Genomic DNA, 25078 nt, shown 5'->3' with positions numbered 1-25078 from the left:
GCCTGTAAGAAAAAGGACCAGGAGTTCCCATCATGGCTCAGTGGTTAACCAGTCTGCCTAGCATCCATGAGGACAAAGGTTCAATCCCTGGCCTTGCTCAGTGGGTTAAGGACACAGTGTTTCTGTGAGCTGTGGTGTAGGCAGCAGATGCTGCTTGGATCTTGCATTGCTGTGGCTATGGTGTTGGCTGGTGGCTACAGCTCTAATTGGACCCTTAGCCTGGGAACCTCCAAATGTCGTGGATGCAGCCCTAAAAATCAAAAAAAAAAAAAAAAAGAAAAAGAAAAGGAAAGAAAAAAAGGAAAAGGACCATGCCCTGAGGAAAAATACACATCAAAAAAACTACCAATAATATCCCCAAAAATAAAAGGAAGTATTATTTCCAGGAAAAAAAAACCAAAAAAACAGCATTTTATTTTATTTTTTAAAAAGGAGGATGATGGAGTTCCTGCTGTGGCACAACAGGATCAGCAACATCTCTGGAGCACTGGGCTCCCAGTGCTCCAGAGGTTTGATTCCCAGCTCAGCACAGTAGGTTAAGGATCCGGCATCGTTACTGCTGTGGTGCAAGTTTGATCCCTGGCCCAGGAACTTTCCAAAAAATAAGACCATTTTAAAAACAAAAGAGCTCTTAGGAAATGAAAATATGTGAGCAAAAAAGAAAAACCAAAGAGTAGGGCTTGAAGATAAGGAAACCTAGAAAAACTAAGCGACACACATTTTCACATACATATATATATGCACACTAAGTATGTTTACATACATATGTACACACACAGACACACACTCTGAAGAAGAAAACTGGAGAGAAAAGATAAGAAAATCAGGAGACCAAAACAGGAAGTCCAACATCGATAAAATAATAGGTGAAGATAAAATGACAGGAAAAAGGAGAGAACAAAGTCCTCAGGAGAAGTCCTCAGAACTGACTCAACTGTCACACAGAAAGTGTACACCAGGAGTTCCCGTTGTGGCTCAGCGGTAACGAACCCAACTAGTAACCATGAAGTTGCAGGTTCGATCCCTGGCCTTGCTCAGTGGGTTAAGGATCCAGCATTGCCATGAGCTGTGGTGTAGGTCATAGGCTCAGCTCGGATCCTGTGTTGCTGTAGCTGTGGTGTAGGCCTGCAGCTGCAGCTCCAGTTTGACCCCGAGCCTGGGAACTTGCATATGCTGTGGGTGCAGCCCTAAAAAGACAAAAAAACAAGAAAACTGCAGAACAATGAAGGCAAAAAGAAGATTCTATAAGCTTCAGCATAAGTCCAAACTGGTCACATACAAAGAATCAATGAATGGATTTATGTTTCTCAACAGCAATACTGTAAGAAGACAAATATACAAAATTCTGAAATTCTGTTTATTCTGCACCATCTTTAAAAACTAAGGGTGAGGAGCGCCTGCTGTGGTGCAACAGGACTGGCAGTGTCTCTGCAGATCCAGGACACAGTTTCGATCCCCAGCCCAGCACAGTGGGCTGAAGGATCTGGCGTTGCCGCCACTGTGGCCCAGGTTGCAACTGTGGCTCAGATCTGATTCCTGGCCTGGGAACTCCGAATGCCATGGGGCAGCCAAAAAGGAGAAAAAAAAATGAAAATAAAAACTAAGGGTGAGCCTGGCTCAGACACTTCTATCTGGCCTGTCCAGACCATGTGCTAAAGAAGTTCCTTCTCCTCTCTCCATGCATGCTCTTTCACTTCACCCCACCACAAATATCTGATCTGACCTACATTTGAGAGTTTGAAGAAGGCTCTGGACACTTTAGAAGCTGAAAATACAAAGTAGCCCACTCCCTCTGACCACACAAGATGTCCAACACCAAGTCCACGCTGAACTCCTGCCAGAGATGCTGACCAGTAAACTCTGCTTTACCTGACTTCCTGCTGACCTTGCCACTGTCCTGCCTGCAAGAATCTCTTGAAAACTCTTAGGAAAAAGCACAAGCCAGACTCTGACCATGATAAGTCTGTTGGGCTTATCGTCTCTGGGAAGATTACACTCAATAATGGCACCACTGATCTTGCCTTAGGTGGTTTGTTCTTGCTGCTCCATTTTATTATTTCATTTTATTTTTTTAGGGACACACTCACAGCACATGGAGGTTCCCAGGTTAGGGGTTGAACTGGAGCTACAGATACCAGCCTACACCACAGCCACAGCAACGCCAGATCCAAGCTGTGTCTTGCGACCTACACCATAGCTCATGGCAATGCTGGATCCTTAACCTACTGAGCAAGGCCAGGGATTGAACTTGCAACCTCATGGTTACTAGTCAGGTTCGTAAACTGTTGAGCCACAACGGGAACTCCTTGCTGCTCCATTTTATATACAGATACAGTAAAACTTAAAAAAAAAAAAGCAAGGAAACCATTAACACCTAAACTAGGAATGGAGACTACCTCCAGGTGGGCCGCAGGGACTCTAACAGGGCAGGTCCCGAGTGGCAGGTGGCATTCCAGGCACTGAATACAATGGTGTGTGTTTTGCTTTTTTTCACACACCCTTCTTTCCTTGAAAATTTAAAACCTTTTAATGCACATATTCCTTCAAGTTAGAAACCAGTGAACTACACAACCCTTCGTTTAACCACAGAGGTTTATAACACATCAGCAGCACAGCTCTGCTACATCAGTCATGAAGGGCACTGACTTAATTTTAAATACAGACAAAAATGAAGACCCGATTTACTTACATTATGAGTCTTCGGTTTAAGAACCAGTATTTCCTCCGACTTCTGTCGTATCCAATAGGCTCATGCCGAATATATGGTTTGTTTTTTTGGATTTCAGCAACGCAGTCAGTCACACCGGGCACCTTGTGTGCCACACAGACTTCACACTGCCATTCATCCTCTGGCACCTCCTCGAGAGGTGGCTTCACACATTCCAAATGGTACACTGCTGAGCAGGTCTCACAGCAAAGCAAATCCCCGAGTTTGTGACACACCCGACAGTGGTCGTCGTACTGGATCACCCCTTCGGACATCAATTCCTCACGGGCGATATTTGTGGTAAGAAACTGATCGACTAGGAACTGCAGAACTTTGATCTTGTTCTCCACTGGTCCATAAGGGTAGTCCTCTGCTTCCTGGTAAGGAAGCACATGGTGGTACTCCTTGTCACTCTCACAGTACACCCGCAGCACCTCCGGCCACGTCATGCCATCGATGAAATACAGCGTGGAGTTCACGCTATCTTTCAGATCAGCAGGTCCAAAGGTGGTATTGGAAGTGTCTTCTTCGCGCAAAACTGCCTTCAAAAGCACGACGTGCATCTCCGCCATAAGTGTGCACTGCTCTTGACTCACCAGAGCAGCACAGAAGTCCTCAAATCGAAAAGGAGACAACCTTAAAACCGTGCCAAAGTTCCGCAGTACCTCATAAATGGCAATAACATTCATTATATGCTCGTTAGGCACCATTAAATCCTCAGAGGACTTGGGAAATTCAAGGGGTGGGATGTCTTTTTCTTCCAATATTGGAGAACGAGGCCGATGTACTCTTGGTTTTCGCCTACCTGTAAGTAAAGAAACAGGATAATTAGAAAACAATGCATCATTGCTACAAACTAAGAGTTTCCCGGTTTTTCTATTTGGACATATACTTCAAAAAAGAGATGAGATGGAGTTCCTGTCGGGGCTCAGCAGTTATCGAATCCGACGAGGATCCGTGAGGATGCGGGTTCCATCTTTGGCCTCACTCAGTGGGTTAAGGATCCTGCGTTGCCGTGAGCTGTGGTGTAGGTCACAGATGTGGCTCAGATCCTGTGTGGCTGTGGCTGTGGCTGTGGCATAGGCCAGCAGCTGCAGCTCCAATTCGACCCCTAGCCTGGGAAGCTCCATATGCTGTGGGTGCGGCCCTAAAAAGCAAAAAAAAAAAAAAAAAAAAAAAAAGAGAGAGAGAGAAGATATATTTTTCTACTACCATCAAGTTAAAAATAATACCAAGAAGCAAGATTTAGCTCTAATCTTTAGGTCCACAGAAAATCTAAATTCAAAGTTTCCAAACTAGAAGTTAAAAAATTCTGATTATGCTCAATTCTCAACTACCTAGAGGCCTTAACAGGTATCCATGATAAACAATAACAGTGCATTTGGGAAAGATCTGACAAAAACATAAATGAGAGAAAAACATCTCCACGGAAGAGAAGAGGCGCAAGAGGTCTCACACGGTGTCGGCTGCACTCAGAAATGCCTCTCAGCAACCAGACAGGAAGTCCTCCGGTGCAGCACCCCTTTTCCTCTGTAAGACGGACTTCCTGAGAGCCCCGGAAGGGGGAGTTCCACACTGAAGCACAGGGTGAGGGCTGAGACCGAAAGGAAGGCGTAAGGAAGAGAGAAGCAGGTTCCGCACGGGGGAGACGTGGGGAGGAAAGAGACAACAGATTATACTTTTTAGATGTAAATTAGGCAGCAGCAGGTGCTGAGAAGTGATGTCCAATCCAGCACTATGCATGCATGTAAATAAATGTAACAATAGATCGCATCGAGAGCTCAGTGTGGAAGAAGCACGCAGATCTCACTAAATCCTCTCAACCAATCTATGAGGTTTGGTTTGGTTTTGCTTTTCGGCCACGCCCAAGGCATGTGGAAGTTCCCAGGCCAGGGATGGAACCTGTGCCACAGCAGCGACCTGAGACACTGCAGTGACAGCACCAGATCCTTAACCTGCTGTGCCACAAGAGAACTCCTATAAGGTATTTTAATAAGAAAATTTGTTGAAAGAAACCTGTTTCTCCTAAACTGCTATGCCTGTATTATTATTATTTTACTTTCCAACGATGTTTAGGAACATGATGTTAGGAAACGTATTTTTTTCTTTTTTTTTTTTTTTTTGTCTTTTTGCTATTTCTTGGGCTGCTCCCGCGGCATATGGAGGTTCCCAGGCTAGGGGTCAAATCGGAGCTGTAGCCGCCGGCCTAGGCCAGAGCCACAGCAACGCGGGATCCGAGCCGCGTCTGCAACCTACACCACAGCTCACGGCAATGCCGGCTCCTTAACCCACTGAGCAAGGGCAGGGACTGAACCCGCAACCTCATGGTTCCTAGTCGGATTCGTTAACCACTGCGCCATGACAGGAACTCCAGGAAATGTATTTTTAAACACTAGAATTAATTTTAATGAGATCAATTAACATCAAATTCATTTTTGTACAATTAAATTTTATTAATCATAGTTCTGGGTTGCCGGTCACCTCTTAAGTGACTCCTCCCCTGCAGCTAACTTTCATTATGTACAAACTAAAACAGTACATGGCACCAGGAGGAAAGTATGCTAAAGAATACAAAAGGGGGAGTTCCCGTCGTTGCCCACTGGTTAACGAATCCGACTAGGAACCATGAGGTTGCGGGTTCGGTCCCTGCCCTTGCTCAGTGGGTTAAGGATCCGGCGTTGCCGTGAGCTGTGGTGTAGGTTGCAGACGCGGCTTGGATCTGGAGTTGCTGTGGCTCTGGCCTAGGCCGGTGGCTACAGCTCCGATTCAACCCCTAGCCTGGGAACCTCCATATGCCGCGGGAGCGGCCCAAGAAATAGCAACAACAACAACAAAGGACAAAAAAAAAAAAAAAAAAAAAAAGAATACAAAAGGTCAGAGTTACTGTCGTGGCTCAGTGGTTAACGAATGCGAGTAGGAACCATGAGGTTGCGGGTTTGATCCCTGGCCTTGCTCAGTGGGTTAAGGATCTGGTGTTGCAGTGAGCTGTGGCGTAGACTGCAGATGCAACTTGGATCCTGCATTGCTGTGGCTCTGGCGTAGGCCGGCAGCTACATCTTTGACTGGTTCCCTAGTCTGGGAACCTCCACGTGCTGCGGGAGCGACCCTAGAAAAGGTAGAAAGACAAAAAAAAAAGTCACTATTTTACAGAATGCACCCCCAAAACTCATTCACTGGAAAGAAGATTTTCCAAATAAGACTATATCCAGAAGTCTCCATTGTGGCTCAGTAGGTTACAAAACCAACCAGTATCCCTAAGGATTCAGGTTCAAACCCTGGCCTCACTCAGTGGGTTAAGGATCCCACATTGCTTTGAGCTGTGGTGTAGGTTGCAGACACAACTCAGATCTGGTGTTGCTGTGGCTGTGGCATAGGCCAGCAGCCGCGGCTCTGATTCAACCCCTAGCCTGGGATCTTCCATATATCACAACTGTGATCCTGAAAAGCAAAAAAAAAAAAAAAAAAAGGACTATATCCGTTACTTTCTATAGAAAATAGTCGCAGGGATTAATCTGAGCCAGACTCTCCGGGTGAGCCCATAAAGAAAGAAAGAAACCATCTCCATCTCAGCAAATTTCCATCTACTACAAAGAAGCAGTTTTCACAGAACCACCATCATACTAGTAATACACACCATGATGGTAAATTCAGTCCATTTCACTGTCTTCTGGAAATCATTTGGGTCTCATCTGCATAAGCATAGATGAAAGAAAGTAGAAAAGGATGAAAGGGAACGGTGAACCTAGAGGAACAGCCTCAAATAAAAGGGGAGAAACATTAGTCACCAAAGGAGACAGACTAGCTCATAGAAACAATCCCTGAGTTCCTCTCAGCCGTCTATGCAAAATGCCGTTAAAGAGAGCCCACGCAAAGGATTACGGAAGGCAAGGCTGGAAAAGTAGTTAACAGCACCAGCACACAGGGATTCTTAAATGCTAGGTTTAGCCATTTGTACGGCACTTTATTTTGGCAGTAATGAAGGTTGTTACAGGTTTTCTGAGCAGGCAGGGACATGTGGGGAATGTTCCAGAAAGACCTCTCTGACTTCAGTGAATACAATGAATGAATAGGACAAGGGGAACAGACCAGAGACAGGGCATCTTCTGCAATTACCCAGAAGATAAAGAACTGGATTCAGACTCTGGCTGTGAGAACTAAGAAAAGGATGGATAAAAGTGACTTCATGAAGAAAGAAATCACCTGGGGTGGAATGTAACACACCACCTTAAAAGTTTACTCTGGTATCACTTTCTCCAAAAGATTATTCTAACTCCCCCCAAAGTCTTCTAAATTCCCAGGGCTTTCTTTGCACCATTTGTTACCATATATTATAATTCACCAATTCATGGCATCTGTTCCCTCTTCCTGACTGAACACCCAACTCTTATGCCAAAGAAAGATCTGGCACGTTCTTTCATTATAAACATGTGCCAGCATCATTGCCTTTAGAGAGTGACCCCTCTCCCAGGCCATGTGATTCTGATGGGGCCCCCAACTGCAGTACTCCATCTCCTCAGCACTGCATGCGGACAGGACCCAGGGCAGGGAGGCGGTCTTGCCTGGGATTTTACATTTACATGAGATCGGGTGCGTTGGGCATGGTTGGGCATGGTACGGCCATAGGCGAGATTTTCTATTCAGATGCGAGTGAGAAGAGCTCTGAAGCTTATTCTTTTCATGAAGGTGGCCCAGGCTGTCTGTGGCTCATCCACCCTTTCCTCCCTTGTGGAGGAGCAGAGTAAGGACAAGAGACAGAAGCACAAGTGAGAGAGAAGCACTGGTAACTCGTCTCAGGTGCAACGTGACACAAACCTAAAATCAGTCCCCTTTTGCTTAAGTGAATGTGTTGGTTTTCTGTCCCTTGCGAATAAGAGTATTGATTAAAACAGTATCTGACATTGTACACAAATCTTTTAAGGAGAAAATCAGTAAATTGCTCCTTAAAGATTATCAATGAGAAGAGTTAATGTTAAAAAGAGATATGGCTGATAGCATTCTTCTGCAAGGCAGTAACAGAAATACCGTCTAATTTAATGTCTAATTTTAGAGTATCAGCTTTCATACATTTTGAAAAATTTTGGATTACCATTGTGTTATTCTGATATTTAACAGTTCATTTGGCTTTATATTAAGCTAAAGTCTGTTAGTTTCAGAGGTAAGAGAAAGGCAAAAAAAAAAAAAAAAAAAAGGTTCACAAATTCTGCCTTCTATTATCCAGCTGAAAACCACAAAACAGCGCCTGTTCAAACTATGATTATATACAAACTGAACAATGCGAGCACTTTTGAGAGTTAAAAAAGATTAAATACTGGTCCAGTTCACTCTGAAGCATAACTGGTTCAATTTTTAAAAAGGCAATTTGACAAAGATCTATCTGAATGCCTATACTTTTGACCCAGCAATTCTACCTCCTGGAAGTTGTCCTATAAAGACACCAACACCATGCATTTAAATAAGGACAAAAATACTTAAGACAACAGTTTATACAAGCTGAAGTTTTGTATGTATGTTGTGGTTTCTTTTTTTTAAACTAAATATACATCAATACTTAAATCATAAATTATGATACATCTAGACAACAGAATCCGATCTAGCAGGTGAAAAGAACAAGGTAAAATTCATATGTGCTATAATAAAAAATCTTTAAGATATATTATTAAGTAGAATAAAAAGCCAGCTACAAAACAATGAATAGAATATCATTTGAGAAAAGAAATTAGAAACAAAAAAAGGGGGCAGTAATAAAGAGTACATGTCTAAGAGGGCATACACGAATCTTTTTGAAGTAGTTGCTCCTGGGGAGGACAGATGAAGGAAAGGAAAGGAAGAAAGATTAATTTTTTTACCCTTTTATATTTTAAAATACCACATGCATTTATTTTTATTATAACATTTTAAAAGAAAAACATTGGGCAGGCATCTCTGCAAACATATAAAAATGTTAATATTTAAATCAATAAAATGATGCTGCTAGCTCGGCTATTGATGGTCTTATATGACTACAACTATAAGGTCATTATGCCAAGTTCAAAGATTCACGTTTACAGAACTGAGCAGAGATTATAGTGTATAAAGAGAAAACTCATAAAATTAAACCACTTAAGCCCATCAACTGTCAATCACTAGTATTAGCAAGTCAAGTCATTTCAACTATTCAGGGAAATGAATTTATAATAGGCCAATGAGGATTACACTCATTACCATTTTCAACACTGATCTTTCTAGCAGATAAATTAATTTTCCTGTATTTAAAAAAAAAAATGGATTTACGTCAATCTCACTAGTTATCAGGAAAAGGCAAGTGAAACTAAAATGAGATACTGTTTCACACTCGTCATGGACAAAACTTTAAAAGTCCATCCAGAGTTCTCTTGTGGCACAGCAGGTTAAGGATCCAGTGTGGTCACTGCAGTGGATTTGGGTTGCTGCTGAGGCATGGGTTTAATCCCTGGCCTAGGAACTTTCATATGCTGCATATGCAGCCAAAATTTTTTTTAAAAAGTCCATTCAAGCAAACTTTGGGGAAGAACAGAGAACAAGAGAAACACCAGCATACTGCCAGCAGGACTGTAAACTGATACCACCACTTTAGAGAACTTGGTAACAGTCAAGTTAAGGTCGCAGGCATAGCCCTGAGAGTGGGGTCTGCAAAATTTTGCCCATGAGCTAAAGAAATATATTTTACATCTCAATCCGGGGCACACATTATCCCAAAACAAAAGCTCCACAAAACTACTTCTTATACTAGTATCTTCTTTTCCATTCTATTCTCTCTCTGCTTTTATTTTATCTTTGTCTTTTGTCTTTTTTCTAGGACCACACCTGCGGCCTATGGAGGTTCCCAGGCTAGGGGTCTAAAAATCGGAGCTATAGCTGCCGGCCGATGCCACAGCCACAGCAACACACGATCCGAGCCACATCTGAGACCTACACCACAGCTCACAGCAACCCCAGATCCCTAACCCACTGACTGAGGTCAGAGATCGAACCAACAACCTCATGGTTCCTAGTCGGATTTGTTTCCACTGAGCCATGACGGGAACTCCTCTCTCTGCTTTTAAAATATGCTGGTTGCAGCCCACTGTTTGAAAAACACTTCTCTAGAAAAACATCCAAGGCACATTTGCAAAACATTCAATATTGTTTATAAAAGCAAGCAGTTGGGGTTCCCACTGTGACACAATGAGATTGGTGGCATCTCTGCAGCCCTGGGAGGCAGGTTCAATTCCCAACCCAGTAGAGTGGGTTAAAGGACTCAGCAATGCCACAGCTGTGGCATAGGTCACAACTGCAGCTCAGATCTGATCCCCAGCCTGGAAACTCCATATGCTGCGGGCAGCCAAAAAAGAAAATAAATAAAATAAAATATAGTAAAATAAAATGAAAGCAAGCAGCCAATCAAGCTGGAAACAACCAAAATGTACATCAACGGGGGGATAATTAAATTGTGGAAACATTCATTTGATCGAACTCCAAAGAATAGTCAAGGACTACATATGACAGCAGGGACACCCAGAATGGCCATCATTAATGAGTCCACGAATAACAAATGCTGGAGGGGGTGTGGAGAAAAGGGAATTCTCCTGCACTGTTGGTGGGAATGTAAGCTGGTACAGCCACTATGGAGAACAGTTTGGAGATACCTTAGAAATCTAGACATAGAACTACCGTATCACCCAGCAACACCACTCTTGGGCATATATCCGGAAAAAACTTTCCTTAAAAAAGACACATGCACCTGCATGTTCATTGCAGCATTATTCACAATAGCCAAGACATGGAAACAACCCAAATGTCCGTTAATAGATGATTGGATTGGGAAGATGTGGTATATATACACAATAGAATACTACTCAGCCATAAAAAAGAACAAAATAATGCCATCTGCAGCAACATGGATGGAACTAGAGACTCTCATCCTGAGTGAAATAAGTCAGAAAGTGAAACACAAATACCATACGATATCACTTATATCTGGAATCTAATATACGGCACAAATGAACCTTTCCACAGAAAAGAAAATCATGGACTTGGAAAATAGACTTGTGGCTGCCAAGGGGGAGAGGGAGGGAGTGGGGTGGAGTGGGAGCTTGAGGTTAATAGATGCAGACTACTGCCTTTGGAATGGATTAGCGATGAGATCCTGCTGTGTAGCACTGGGAACTATGTCCAGTCACTTATGATGGAACAGGATAATGTGAGAAAATAGAATGTGTATATGTATGTGTAACTGGGTCACCATGCTGTACAGCAGAAAAAAATTTGTATGGGGGAAATAACAATTAAAAATAATTTAAAAATAAATTAATTTTAAAAAATCATAAGGATACCATGAAACAAACAAAACTGCTACAAAAGGATAAACGGTTTGAACCATGTAGAACAGTTTTATCTATATATATTGAAGATATATATAAACAGTAGTTAACATCATCATTGGAATTTAATTTCCTTAAAGGCAGGGAGTCTTATCTCTTTTGTCTATTGCTGTGAACAGTGGCTCACACTGTAAGGAACTTAATATTTATTGAAAGAATCAGTAGTTTTGAAGTGCTAGCCCACACAATTACCCAAGAAAACATCTTCACACTATTTGTAGATGTTAGAAATGTGTTTTTACTCCTCACTGTGTAATTAAATAGAGGACTACAGTGAGAAGTCCTAGAAGAGGAGCCCTCAAGCTCTGTGCAACAGAATCAACAGGAAAGCAGGAGTTCCCATTGTGGCTCAGCAGGTTAAGAACGCAACTAGCAGAGTTCCCGTCATGGCGCAATGGTTAGCGAATCCGACTAGGAACCATGAGGTTGCGGGTTTGGTCCCTGCCCTTGCTCAGTGGGTTGAGGATCTGGTGTTGCCGTGAGCTGTGGTGTAGGTAGCAGACGTGGCTCAGATCCTGCGTTGCTGTGGCTCTGGCGTAGGCCGGTGGCTACAGCTCCAATCGACCCTTGCCTAGGAACCTCCATAAGCCACGGAAGCGGCCCAAAGAAATAGCAAAAAGACAAAAAAAAAAAAAGAACCCAACTAGCATCCATGAGGATGCAGGTTCCATCCCTGACCTCATGCAATGAGTTAAGGATCTGGCGTTGCTGTGAGCTACAGTGCAGGTTGCAGATGAGGCTCAGACCTAGCATTGCTGTGGCTGTGGTGCAGGATGGCAGCTGCAGCTGTGATTCAACCCCCATGGGGCCTGGGAACTTTCATATGCCACGAAAAAAGAAAAAGAAATCACCAGGGAAGCAGATTTTGATTAAAATAGCTTCTTATTCAATAGGTCTTAAGGGAAGAGTCTCAATTTATATTTCTTTCTTCTTCTTCTTTTTTTTCTGGTCACATTGAAGCATGTGGAAGTTCCCAGGCCAAGGATCAAACCCATGCCAAAGCAGTGTCAATGTCAGGTCATTAACCTGCTGAGCCACCAGGGAACTCCTCAATTTGCATTTCTAACAACTCCATGTGATGCTAATTGTGTTGGTCTGAGGCCCACAGTTTGAGAACCATTGCTCCAGAATTTAAAATGGTTATCCCTCCAGGAGCCAGTCGAATAAAAATTAATACACTTTGTGGAGTTCCCTGGTGCTCTAGTGGTTGGGACTCAGTGCTTTCACCATTGCAGCCCAGATTCAATCCCAGAACTGAGATTCCACATCAAGCCACTGCATGCTGTAGCAAATAAATAAAGCACATCAAATCCGATGAAATTCATTAATTCCAGTTACCTTCAAATCTTGCTATTCAAAATATAACTGGCTTTATCTACAATGCCTGTAAGTCAGAATCTCAGGCCCCACCCCAGCCCTACTAAATTAGGATGTGCCATTTCTCAAAATCTTTGGGTAATTCGTACGAACATTAAAGTTTGAGATATGCCTTGAAACTATCCATCCTAAAACTAGAGAAGTAGCAACATCACATGCTAAACTATTAAAAATAAAGTGTCAAAATCCAACTCAAATTTACAGAAATCCAGGTGACACTCAGTAACCTGTATTTTTATCTTTCTGCTCAGATAATTCCAATTGCAGTAAAGTTTGAAAATTATAGGTTTACTGAAATTGGATAATCCCCCTACCAAAGCAGAAAGTAGGGCGTTTGTGGAAAACCAAGCAAAGAACTAACAGGACGTCTCAGAAGGCCTGATTAGAATAGGGCTGATGCCTAATCAAAGACATTAATAAGTCTACAAAAAGAAGACTAATTAGAGCCTTCTTTAATTAGCTGTGACTTATTAGACTTATTAGTTTTGGCTCAGCAGTAACAAACCCAACCAGTACCCATAAGGATGCAGGTTCAATCCCTGGCCTTGCTCATTTGGTTAAGGATCCAGTGTTGCTGCAAGCTGCAGTGTAGGTCGAAGACACAGCTCAGACCTGGCACTGCTGAAAGCTCTGATTTGACCCCTCTCCTGGGAAATTCCGTACGCCACAGGTGTGGCCCTAAAAAGAAAAAAAAGATGTCATGTTATAGACATGTCATGACGTCTATAACTTACTATCAAATGGTTCAGCAAAAATAAAACTTTAAAAGACAAGGAAAGCAAATATGGCAAAATATTTTAAAAACTGGTAAATCTGAAAAGGGTATACTGAGCAGTCAGCGTACTATTTATTCTTCTAGCTCTTCTGCATATTCGAAATTATGGAAAGTGAAAACAAAAGTTCAGGAAATTTGTCCTAAACTTCCTTATTTTTAATTGTTTCAATTACTTATTTTAATTTTTTCAATATATATCGCTAATAGAAAGTACGTTATAGCCTAAATACAGAGTAAGATTAAATAAGATTATTAAATGAACTGCAAACTTGCAATCATCAGCTGATACTTGGGATAGAGAGTGCTGTAACACAGCCCGTTTTTACCCAGCCTCTCTTTGAAACCATCTGACGTATTTGCCCACAACATCCTTTTTAACCTATTGCCACTCAAAACTCAATTTCCCTGACCAGTTGTTCCTCTGCCATGCATCTCTCACATGCGCAAATCCCCAAAGTTCAGTCCTCAGCAGATTCTCTGATCTCCCTCAATCATCAGTGGATTCAATCACCACCCAAATATCAACGACTTCTAAATGCATTTCTTGGGCGTGTCCTAGGGGTCTAATGGTTAGGACCCAGAGCTTTCACCACTGCAGCCCAGGATAAGTCCCTGGTCTGGGAACGGAGCTCAACATCAAGCCACTGCATGTTAAGGCCAAACACACACACACAAATGCATACATACACACGCACATATATACAAATGTGTATACACACACACACACACACAAACGTGTACATACACACACAGACGCACACATATGTGTATGTGCGTATGTATGTATATATAAATGCACTTCTCTACCCAGACCTCTCTTCAAAATTCCAATCATTACTGCCAACTACCTACCAGTTATTTTCAACAGGATGTCACATTGTAAGAAATGGAAATAAAAAGGAGTTATAAAAGTTTAATTCACAGCAAAATTTTAAAACCCCTAAATGGAACAAAGATTTTATAATGATAATGGATGCAATCCACAATGAAGATATAAAAGTTATGAACCACTTAATACAAAGTAAACATGACTGTTTCAGTCCTCAACCTTAAGGCTTTCAATGCGTCCCCACCACACCTGGATTACAATCCAAACTCCTTCCTAAAACCCTCTGAGTCGGGTCCTGCCCACTGCTCCAACCTCAGCCTCTCCTTTCTACTTCGGCCACACTGGCCCCCTTGATCACGCAAAGCTCTCTGCCTCCCCAGGGCTTCACTGCCTCCCCAGAGCCATTCTCTTTGCCTGGAACACTTCCCACTCTTTCAAGTGGCCAGCTACCTATTCCCTCACCTCTTTCCCCTCACTGTATTTTACCACATTTATAACTCTCATGTTTTCACTCAGTTAACATATGCCTCCACTAGACTGCAACTTCCACAATGGCTAGGACAATTTTTGCCTAGGTTCTCAGGCCTAGAACTTATTACACTGCCTGGCACATGGCAGATTCCTGAATTAGTTGCTGCATGAATTAATAAACCAAATAAGCTGGCATCAAACTATATAAAACAAAACTATAAGAAATCCCAGGAGACATGTACAGAAATACAATAGTAGCAGGGGACTCTGAGGTATTTCCTTTTGACCCTAACACATCCAGCAGACCGACTACATAGTTACATGGAACACAGGTCACAAATTCAAACGTCCACAAAGAAGAATCAGAAAAGTGAGTAAAGAGGACAGAGGCAATCCACAGGGTCCATTTAAGCTAGAACTAATCTAATCAAGAAAAGGTGCAGGCCAGCAGCTGTAGCTCCCACTGGACCCTTAGCCTGGGAACCTCCATATGCCGTGGGTGCAGCCTTAAAAAGCAATAAAAATTTTAAAATAAATTACATATATACACATTCTTTTTCTCACATTATCCTCCATCATGTTCCATCACAAGTGATTAGATATAGTTCCCTGTGCTATACAGCAGGATCTCATTGCTTATCTACTCCACGTGCAATAATGTGCATCTACTAACTCCAAACTCCCAGTCCATCCCACTCCCTCCCCAATAAGGTTAGTTTTTCAAGGCAAAAAAACTTTCACAGCAAATGCAGTTATATATTAATAAAGAAAAAAGGCCATTTCGCATCCTTACTTGATGTACTTGGACCCTGCAGCATTTGAGTTTGTGCCCCTGCCATTAACAATCTCCACTGTTAGGTTTCTCCTGAGATGCCAGGAGGATTTTGTAACTCAAGCTATTTAGGCAATTAAGGATAATAATGCATCTGTATGAAGGCAATCTTCCAAGTTTACCAAGGATCCAAAATCTGAGGCATTTCACCCAGATAATTCAAACTAAAAAGTTCAGGCATGTATCTGAAATTACAGAAAAATCATTGGTTTTTTGTTTTGGGTTTTTTGTTTTTTTGTCTTTTTGCCATTTCTTGGGCTGCTCCCGTGGCATATGGAGATTCCCAGGCTAGGGGTCTAATCAGAGCCGTAGCCACCGGCCTACACCACAGCCACAGCCACAGCAACGCGGGATCCGAGCCCCGTCTGCAACCTACACCACAGCTCACGGCAATACCGGATCCTCAACCCACTGAGCAGGGCCAGGGATCGAACCCGCAACCTCATGGTTCCTAGTAGGATTCGTTTCCGCTGTGCCACCACGGGAACTGCTGTTTTGTTGTTATTTGCATAACACAGAGTATGGTCATAAGCTGGAGAAAAGAGTAATTTACTAAGGCTTCAAGAAGTGTGTGAAATAATTTTGATGTCTAGAAAACTATGGGGAAAACTATGCTGATAGAAGGGCTAAAATTTTATTAGCTATTTTAGATGTTGGGCTCTTTCCTCCGACAAGTCTCAATATAGCTATGCAAGCATCAGAAGGAAAGAGGACAAGAAGAGAAATTCCACACAGATTAATATGTGCATTTCTGAAATGCTTTTTAAGTTCCCAAAATAGAGTACACTATAAACGGACCTCAAAGGAGGCAATGTTAACATACTGAAGTCAAGCAGGAAGCCATGACAGCAAAATGTAGAAAATGCACCTACTGAACACTGCCGTCCACTGCTGGAATCGCTTGGTCTTGCAGTCTCCTGAGTACCTGAATTCTAGAACACATCCATGAGTTGGAAAGAGTCGAAGCATGAGCTTTCTTAGCAAATCTCCTGAGGCTCCTTTACTGCAATTTGACATCTCTTAAGTACCAAAAATATTCTACTCAAAAAACCTTTTCTTTGAAAACTATTAAAGTAGTTAAACCACTTGTCCAGAGACTCCTGAGAAAGAGGTTTACTCAGAGACACAGCGCTATGCGACGACTAAGTTCACAGACCAACTTCTAAACTTTTACAACATGAGAATTCTCTGAGTTATCAAATTAAATTTCTCAGCCAAAAGTCTCTGAACTGTAATCCTTCTTGCCCTTCAGTCCTACATCTATGACTGAGCTTCATTTTATCAGGACCGCGGCAGATTTTCTAAAACTAACCTCTTCCCCTCACGGAGAAGAGCAAACGCTGCGGCCATCGCAAGTCTGGCTGGAGAAATTCAACACCATCACATCTACAAACAAGGCGGGCCTGACAGGCTCGACAAAGGAGAAACCACGGCCAGAGGGCTGGCGCTACCCGGGCCATGCAGCCTTCAGAGCAAATAAAAGGCTACAGGAAGAGCCACGCGAGGTAAATTCTCACAGTCAAGCAGAAGCACACCGACTACCACGGCACAGTCAGTCCAGGAGAATTTTCTGTGATGATACAAAATGACCCAAATGTTCTACATCACACAAGACTACTGGGCATCTAAAGTGCCACTGAAGAGTTCCCGTTGTGGCTCAGTGGTTAATGAATCCAACTAGGAACAATGAGGTTGAGGGTTCGATTCCTGGCCTCGCTCAGTGGGTTAAGGATCCAGTGCTGCCATGACCTGGGGTGTAGGTTGCAGACACGACTCAGATCCCTGTGTTGCTGCACCTGTGGCGGAGGCCAGCAGCTACAGCTCCGATTAGACCCCTGGCCTGGGAACCTCCATATGCCACAGGAGCAGCCTTAGAAAAGACAAATAAATAAATACAGTGCCATTGAAGAAGTGAAGTCCGAATTTTACTTACATTTTTCAGTTTTGTTTTGTTTTTTTTTTGCTTTTTTAGGGCTGCACCTGCAGCATATGGAGGTTCCCAGGCTAGGGGTCAAATTGGAGCTACAGCTGCCGGCCTACACTACAGCCACGCAACACAGGATCTGAGTCGCATCTGCGACCTACACCCCAGGTCACGGCAACACCAGATCCTTAACCCACTGAGCGAGGCCAAGGATCGAACCCGCAACCTCATGGTTCCTAGTCAGGAACTTCTGAATTTTAATTAAATTTAAATAGCCCCAGGGGGTTCCCGTAGTGGCACAGCAGAAAAGAATCCCACTAGTACCCATGAGTAGGCAGGCTGGATCCCTGGCCTCACTCGGTGGGTTGGGGATCTGGCATTGCCATGAGCTGTGGTGTAGGTCATAGACACAGCTTGGATCTGCCATTTATTGCTATGGCTGTGGCGTAGGCTGGCAGCTACAGCTCCGATTAGACCCCTAGCCTGGGAACCTCCATATGCCTCCTGCGCAGGCCCTAAAAAGACAAATTAATTAATTAATAGCCCCACATGGCTAGCGGCTGCCATATTTGACAGGGCAGAACTAAGGGTAGAAAGAATCAAGAGCTGTGTTTTGACTCACACAGTTCAACAACCACCTGTATGCTGCCAGTGTATTCTAGAGACTGCGCCGGCACTAAGGAGAGAGATGAACGAGAGGCTCCCTGCCTAAGACGGGTTCTATTGAAAGAGAAAGCCTGGTAATTACAGTTCATTTCAGTACAATGTCTTAACAAATAAAGACATAATGAGGAAGGGATCAAATAATCCTTTCTAAAGGTTTATGCACTTAAAAGCAGAGCCTCAAAATGCATGAAGACTAACAGAATTCCAAAGAGAAAGAGGCAAATCCATAACAACAGCTGTAGACGGCGACATTCGTCTCTTGGTAATTGACAGAACAAGCAGGTAGAAGGAAGATCAAGGATACAGAAGACCTTCACCCTACGACCCACCGGGCCCGACGTCACTTATGGAACCCTCTCCCCACCAGCAGCAGGATACACCTTCTTTCCAACTGCACTTGGGACATTCATCTAGACAGATAACATTTGGGGTATAAAGCAAACCTTGAAAAATGTTTTACAAAATTAAAATCATACAAGGTATGTATGCTCTCTGGACACAATGAACTTAAATTAGAAATCAGTAACAGAAAGAAACCTAGAACATCCCCAAATGTCTGTAAACTAAGCAACCTAAAAATGCACAAAGTCCGGGGAGGGGGGGAGATAAAGGAACTTAGTTCTACCCGAGGAAATGGAAATAGTGACCAGAAGGCAGACGGAGGTGATGGTGGCAACTAAGAGTTCATCGCAGCAGCGAACAGCCGTAAGGTGGGCGAGGGGAACTTGGACAAAGAATTCAGTATTATCTGGCAATCAAATCCAAGATGAAGAGAAGTCAGTTATGAATACGAAGAGAAATAAAAGAGCTTAGAAGTCAATTCAACCTTGAATTCTTTCTCTACCACATCGCAGCTAACCCATCTATCACTAAGATGTGTCATTCTAAGTCCCGAATTATTTTTTGATGATTTCTCTCTAAAGTAAAAGATCTGGAGTTCCTGTAGTGGCGCAGCGGAAACAAATCTGACTAGGAACCATGAGGTTGTGGGTTCGATCTCTGGCCTCGCTCAGCAGGTTAAGGATCCGGCGTTGCCGTGAGCTGTGGTGTAGGTCGCAGGTGAGGTTCGGACTGGACTCTCTGGCCCGGGAACTTTCATATGCTGCGCCTGCAGCCCTTAAAGAACAAACAAACAACCCCACAGATCTGATCACATCACTCCCTACTTTAAAATCCTTCACAGCTTTCCCTCCAGTCCCTTGCACTGGGGTCCGAGGGCCGAGAATCCCCCCTCCCCTTCCTTCACCCAGCTACTTTAACTCTGAACTCAACGGTCACCTCTTCGGGGCAGCCTTTTCTGACCCCTCCCCCCATGAAATACTCTGACTGCCCCCCTCTGGAAGCACCTCTCTCACTGATACACTTGCCACCTTCCCTGCTGTATCAGGGCAGGGGCCGTATCTGCTTTATTTGTGGCTACATCCCAGAGAGTGCCTGGAACAGGTTCTCAACAGGTATTTTTTTAAATAAATGAGCAAATCAATGAGACAATAAAAGATGAGGCCGGCAGAGGAAGCAAAAGCCAAGCTATGCGTATACACTAAAGGACACAATCAGTTTCCTAGAGAAGGTACCGAGGAAAGAGCGTAACGTGGTCAGATTTGTCTTAAGCAGAGCAGTATGTGTGTGGAAGCTGGATATGAGGAGATGAAGGGACAAGAGGAGGCCAGGCAGGTAAGCTGGTTCCTTCAAGAGGCCAAGAAGGCGATAAAGCCCTGATTTAGGGGAGTTCCCGTAGTGGCTCAGTGGTTAACGAATCCAACAAGGAACCAAGAGGTTTCAGGTTCCATCCCTGGCCTTGCTCAGCGGGTTAAGGATCTGCATTGCCATGAGCTGTGGTGTAGGTTGCAGACATGGCTGGGATCCCGCATTGCTGTGGCTCTGGTATAGGCCAGTGGCTACAGCTCCAATTAGACCTAGCCTGAGAACCTCCATATGCCGCAGGAGCGGCCCCAGAAAAGACAAAAAAAAAAAAAAAAAGGAGTTCCCATCGTGGCGCAGTGGTTAACGAATCCGACTAGGAACCATGAGGTTGCAGGTTCGGTCCCTGCCGTTGCTCAGTGGATTAACGATCCGGCGTTGCCGTGAGCTGTGGTGTAGGTTGCAGACGCGGCTTGGATCCCGAGTTGCTGTGGCTCTGGCGTAGGCCGGTGGCTACAGCTCCGATTCGACCCCTAGCCTGGGAACCTCCATATGCCGCGGGAGCGGCCCAAGAAATAGCAACAACAACAACAACAACAACAACAACAAAGCCCTTATTTAAATAACCATTAGCGCAGACGGAGGAGACCTGAAAGATATTCAAGATATGTGGAACATACACTGACCAGGACCTGGTGACAAGCCTGCACGTGGGGGGTGAAGGAAAGGGAGAAGTTTGTTACTTCCTCACTTCTGACTTGGGGAATTCAGGGGCCAGAGCCATTATTCCTGGAGCAAGGAAAAAGGAGGCCAGGAGCAGTCACTAAAGCATGAAACCTATTTGGAACACATTGAATTGAATGTGCCTACAGGACTTGTAAGTGGAAAGTTTCAAGAATTTTTCACTCATCCACTCATCCTATAAAACACAGGAAGCAAGAGTTGCCATTGCAGCTAAGCGGGTTAAGACCCCTACTAGTCTGAGAGGATGCAGGTTCAATCCCTGGTCTCACTCAGTGGGTTAAGGATCTGGCACTGTGGCAAACTGCAGCCTAGGCTGGTGATGTGGCTCAGATCCAGTGTTGCTGTGGCTGTGGTGTAGGCCGGCAGCTGCAGCTCTGGTTGGATCCCTAGCCTGTGAACGTCCATATGCCACAGGTGCAGCCATTAAAAAACAAACAAACAAACAAAAAAACAGAAAGGAAATCATGATGATAGAGTTTTGGGTATCAGAGACCATGAAAGTATTAAATTTGATTAGTCATCAAAAAATGCAAATTCAAACAAGAGCGCTTTTAACCCATTGAATGAAAAGATGGTTTATAAATAACCAGTGCTGGTGAAATGGGCCCTTTCACACACTGGAAATATATTTACTGTATTTATAATATATCATACTGTATGTATTATAATTTATATATACTATACATTACATAATATATAATACATTGCATATCATATTTATAATTTATATTGGTAGTATGTATTAAAAGCCTTAAAAAAATCAGGAATGAGAAGCAAGATTTACCTAAAGGTTTAGTCACTACAGGTAATCACAGCAAACACACACAACTGGCCCTTCATAACCACAAGTTCCACATCCAAGGATTACAAGGGCCTACTGCATGACACTCTTTTACCTAAGAGACTTTAGCACCTGCAGATTTCGGTATCCATAGGGAGCCAGGGATGCTGGAACGAACTGCCCACACATACCAAGGAACGACTGCAGGTGTAGCTTAACGACTTGGTAAACCCTTAGGATGGAATCGAACATCATCCCCTCCTTTCCCAGGAAATTCTAGACACCATATTTCAAAAGCTTACTTTACCGTGACACATTCCAGTTTTAAAATGTTCAATGATGCCACACTGCCTACTAAGTACCAATTCCTCAGACTGACATTTATTCCAATTGGACCAAAATATACTCTCCACTTCTCTACAGTCTTGTCTCCCCCGAGTATGCAGACCCTGAACACGCACCTTCCTGTCACCTGCTACATTTCTCCTCCTCCCTGCTCCTCCTGTTCAGTCTCCACCTGGAGAAGTCGACCCAACTTTCAAGGCAAAGTCAGCGTTTTTCTTGACCTCATTTCTGATCTTCCAATAGAATACAACCCATCTCCCTAATTTAATTGTTTTTCCTACAGCAGTTACCACAGCCTGCCCTATGTTATTTTATATTTATATATTTATATTTATACCCTCTTCAAAAGAAAAAAGACCTGAGAGTAGGGGCCATTTCTTATCTATCACTGCATCTCTTGGAAGGGTTTTTGTCTGTTTTTGTCTTTTTAGGGCCACATCTGTGGCATATGGAAGTTCCCAGGCTAGTGGTTAAATTGGAGCTACAGCTGCCAGCCTACACCACAGCCACAATAATGCCAGATCTGGGCCGCATCTGCAACCTATATAGCAGCTCACGGCAACACCGGATCCTCAACCCACTGAGCAAGGCCAGGGATCAAACTCAAGCCCTCATGGATACTAGTCAGATTCGTTACTGCTGAGCCACAAATGAAACTCCCTCTTTGAAGGTTTTAACATAGTACCTTGCACACTGAATAAGCACTAAGTTATTTTTTAACTGTTTTAATCACATTATAAAGAAATACTTAATGAGACCAGTTTTGTTTTGCTTTTTTGTCTTTTTAGGGCCACACCTGCAGCATGTGGAAGTTCCCAGGCTAGGGGTCGAATGAGAGCTGCAGCTGCGGGCCTATACCACAGCCACAGCAACACCAGATCCAAGCAGCGTCTGCAACCTACACCACAGCTCACGGATTCCTAACCCACTGAGCGAAGCCAGGGATCGAACCCGCAACCTCATGGTTACTAGTCAGAATCGTTTCTGCTGCGCCACAACAGGAACTCTGAAACTGCTTTTTTAAATTTAGGGTCCTACACCCAAACTATCTACCAGCTATTAGGACTGAAAAGGGCATTTTTACATATATAATGATAAAAAGTAAAGTTTAGTTCTCATGCACCCATTCCTAGGAAGCAACTAGAGACTGTGCTGAAAAAGGAAAGTAAACCAAGGAAGCTGTATGACCCAAGAAACAGAATCAACATGGAAAGCAGCAAAAAGAAATTCCAGTGAGACGCAAGAGACGGTGCGAGCAGCCAATTCAAGCGAGGGCAGAAATGCTGAGGGCTGCAGAAGGGAGATCAGCAAGGGAAAGAGTGGAATTTTTGAGAGTTTGTTAAATGTAATAGGTGGTAAGATATTGTACAGACTTCAAAGTACATGAGGCTAGGTACATAAAACCCTAAACAAGGGAAAAATACAGTAATAAACCCAGAAAAAAATAGTTATAATAATAATAATACATTATTTGATGCAACTGTGAATAATATTTAATAGTTGTAACAGCGTACTCCATTCCTCAGGATGTATCTGAATATCACGTTGTAACTACAATGAGAGGATAAGGAGAAAGTAAGAGTTAATTATTATGGGGCTAAATCCTCGTCTACCAAGACAAAGTTGAGAGAGATGTCTAGTATCAATAAATCAAATAAAAGCACATCATTTTAAAACACTGTGGTAAAGACCAGGGGTAAAAAAACCAAACAGCTACAAGACTTAAAAGCCTCTGCCTCTGGGACGGTCTCAGATCAGGAAGAGGTGCAGCAGGGAGCTGCTTTGCTCACGATGAGCCTTAATACACCTTCGACTTCTTTTACCCATATTCATCTACCACTTTGATAAAGATACAATGATACGGGAGAGACTTGCTGTATATCAAAGAAAAATAATCAGTTTGTTCAGTGTCATCCTAGTTGTATCTTTTTTTTCTTTTTCTTTTTTTTTAACCCCGGTGAGCAGCGGCTTGACATGGGATTCCAGGTCCCAGACTAGGGACTGAACCTGGGCCACAGCAGTGAGTCCTAACTACTAGGCCACCAGGGAACTCCCAATATATCGTTTTAAAAATATGTAGATAAGAAGATGTTACAGTAAATGAAATTTTACATATATAAATAAATAAAATATGTAACTATGTGGTTTTCTCTGGTTGGTGGGATTACAGATGATTTTCATTTTCATCTTTATGGTATACATATATTTTCCCAAGGGAGTAAATCTGCACTATTTCTAAATTTTTTCATTGCAATTTTTAAAAACAACTTGAGAATAGATGAGATCTCGGGGGAAGGAGGGAGACGGTGAGGGGGCCAGGGGCTGGTCTGAAAACCTGGAAAACATGTTGAAGGCCCAGGAAGAGGAAGGTGGCACGGAGGAGAGGACCCACCAGAGAGCTAAAATTGCCAAGAGCACTTTTTCTATTTTAACTGACCACTGGGAGTAACTGAAGTAAATGCATTATTTCTTATAGCTCTAAATAAGTCAGATGTGAGGTAAACGAAATGTCCTGAATGGGTAAGTGAAACAGCTAATAATTCTTTTTTGGAGGGTGGGGGAGAAACAGCTCCACTTTAATGCACATTCTTACTTAAATGCAGTCCTCTAAATATTTTTAATGCCTTATGAGTCAGTTGACAGCTTTCAATAGAATAAAATACTACCTCATTACATTGTAAGTAAAGTCCCTATATCTGTACAGAATCTCCATTCTGAGTTCAGGCACCAATCATCAGACAATAACAGCTGCCATTTATTGACTCTTTACCATGTGCCAGGCCCAGTGCTATGGAACCTCCACTGCACAATGGAGGAGGGTGAGGTACAAAGAGTTGAGCAAAACGCCCATCACCACAGAGCCGGATTCAAATCCACAAGGGCTGGTTCCGGATCCTTCACTCTTTATGACTCTGTGCTACACACCACCTCTCTAGATCCTTGCATTCACAGAAGATGGATGAAGGAGGTCCCGCTGTGGCGCAACAGGACTGGCAGCGTCTTGGGAGCCCTGAGACACAGGTTCGTTTCTGGCCCGGCCCAGTGGACCAAGGATGTGGTATCGCTACAGCTTCAGCTTAGGTCAAGACTGTGGCTCGGACCTGATCCCTGGCCCAGGAGCTCCATGTGCCACGAGGTGGCAAAAAATGAAAGGGAAAAAAAAAAAGATTTATAGAGATTCTTGAACATCAAGATAGAGCCTAAGATTCTGTTGTGGGCATACATACACACATGGGTGTCTCGGATGCCTGCCACACGTCCTCACGCCAACTGGGTAGAAATATGACTCCACTTAAACTTACCCTGACAAACTCTGGAATAAATTTTCGGAGCTGACCTAAAGTAATCCAAAAATCATACATATTTTGAAAGATTCACAAATCAGCTCTCAGCTCTCATTCATCCTAAGAGAACTCTGTTTTAGAACTATTGTAATGAACAAAATAAATCTGGTTAAATGATTCTACTAAAATTATATTTTTAATAATCCAGCTATCACAATCCTAGGATACACCCAAGAGAAATGAACACATACTAGCCAGACAAAAATCTATACACCAAGGTTAGCAGCAGTAATATTCCTAACAGCCAAAAAGTGGAAACAAGTC

The 25078-nt window shown here is 43.1% G+C and overlaps 1 protein-coding gene across 40 annotated transcripts in view; it reads right to left on the bottom strand.

The window, feature by feature from the left end:
* BPTF (bromodomain PHD finger transcription factor) overlaps positions 1-25078 on the bottom strand; it is a 144301-nt gene that overhangs the window by 111898 nt on the left and 7325 nt on the right. For all 40 annotated transcript variants that reach the window (XR_014820917.1, XM_084983895.1, XM_084983902.1 and 37 more), the window contains exon 2: positions 2690-3512. Coding sequence is in view for 39 of the 40 variants with exons in the window: in XM_084983895.1 (XP_084840021.1) it covers positions 2690-3512 (823 nt within the window). In the remaining variant the exon portion in view is untranslated. The remainder of the gene's footprint in view (positions 1-2689; positions 3513-25078) is intronic.

Source organism: Sus scrofa, chromosome 12 (assembly GCF_054392235.1).
Source record: "Sus scrofa isolate SSC_HxYL_T2T_F1_AM1 chromosome 12, Sscrofa_HxYL_maternal_Yorkshire_Landrace_v2.0, whole genome shotgun sequence".
NCBI classification, from domain to species: Eukaryota; Metazoa; Chordata; class Mammalia; order Artiodactyla; family Suidae; genus Sus; species Sus scrofa.
Note: the sequence above shows the minus strand (reverse complement) of the source record. Positions and strands in the feature narration are given on the sequence as shown.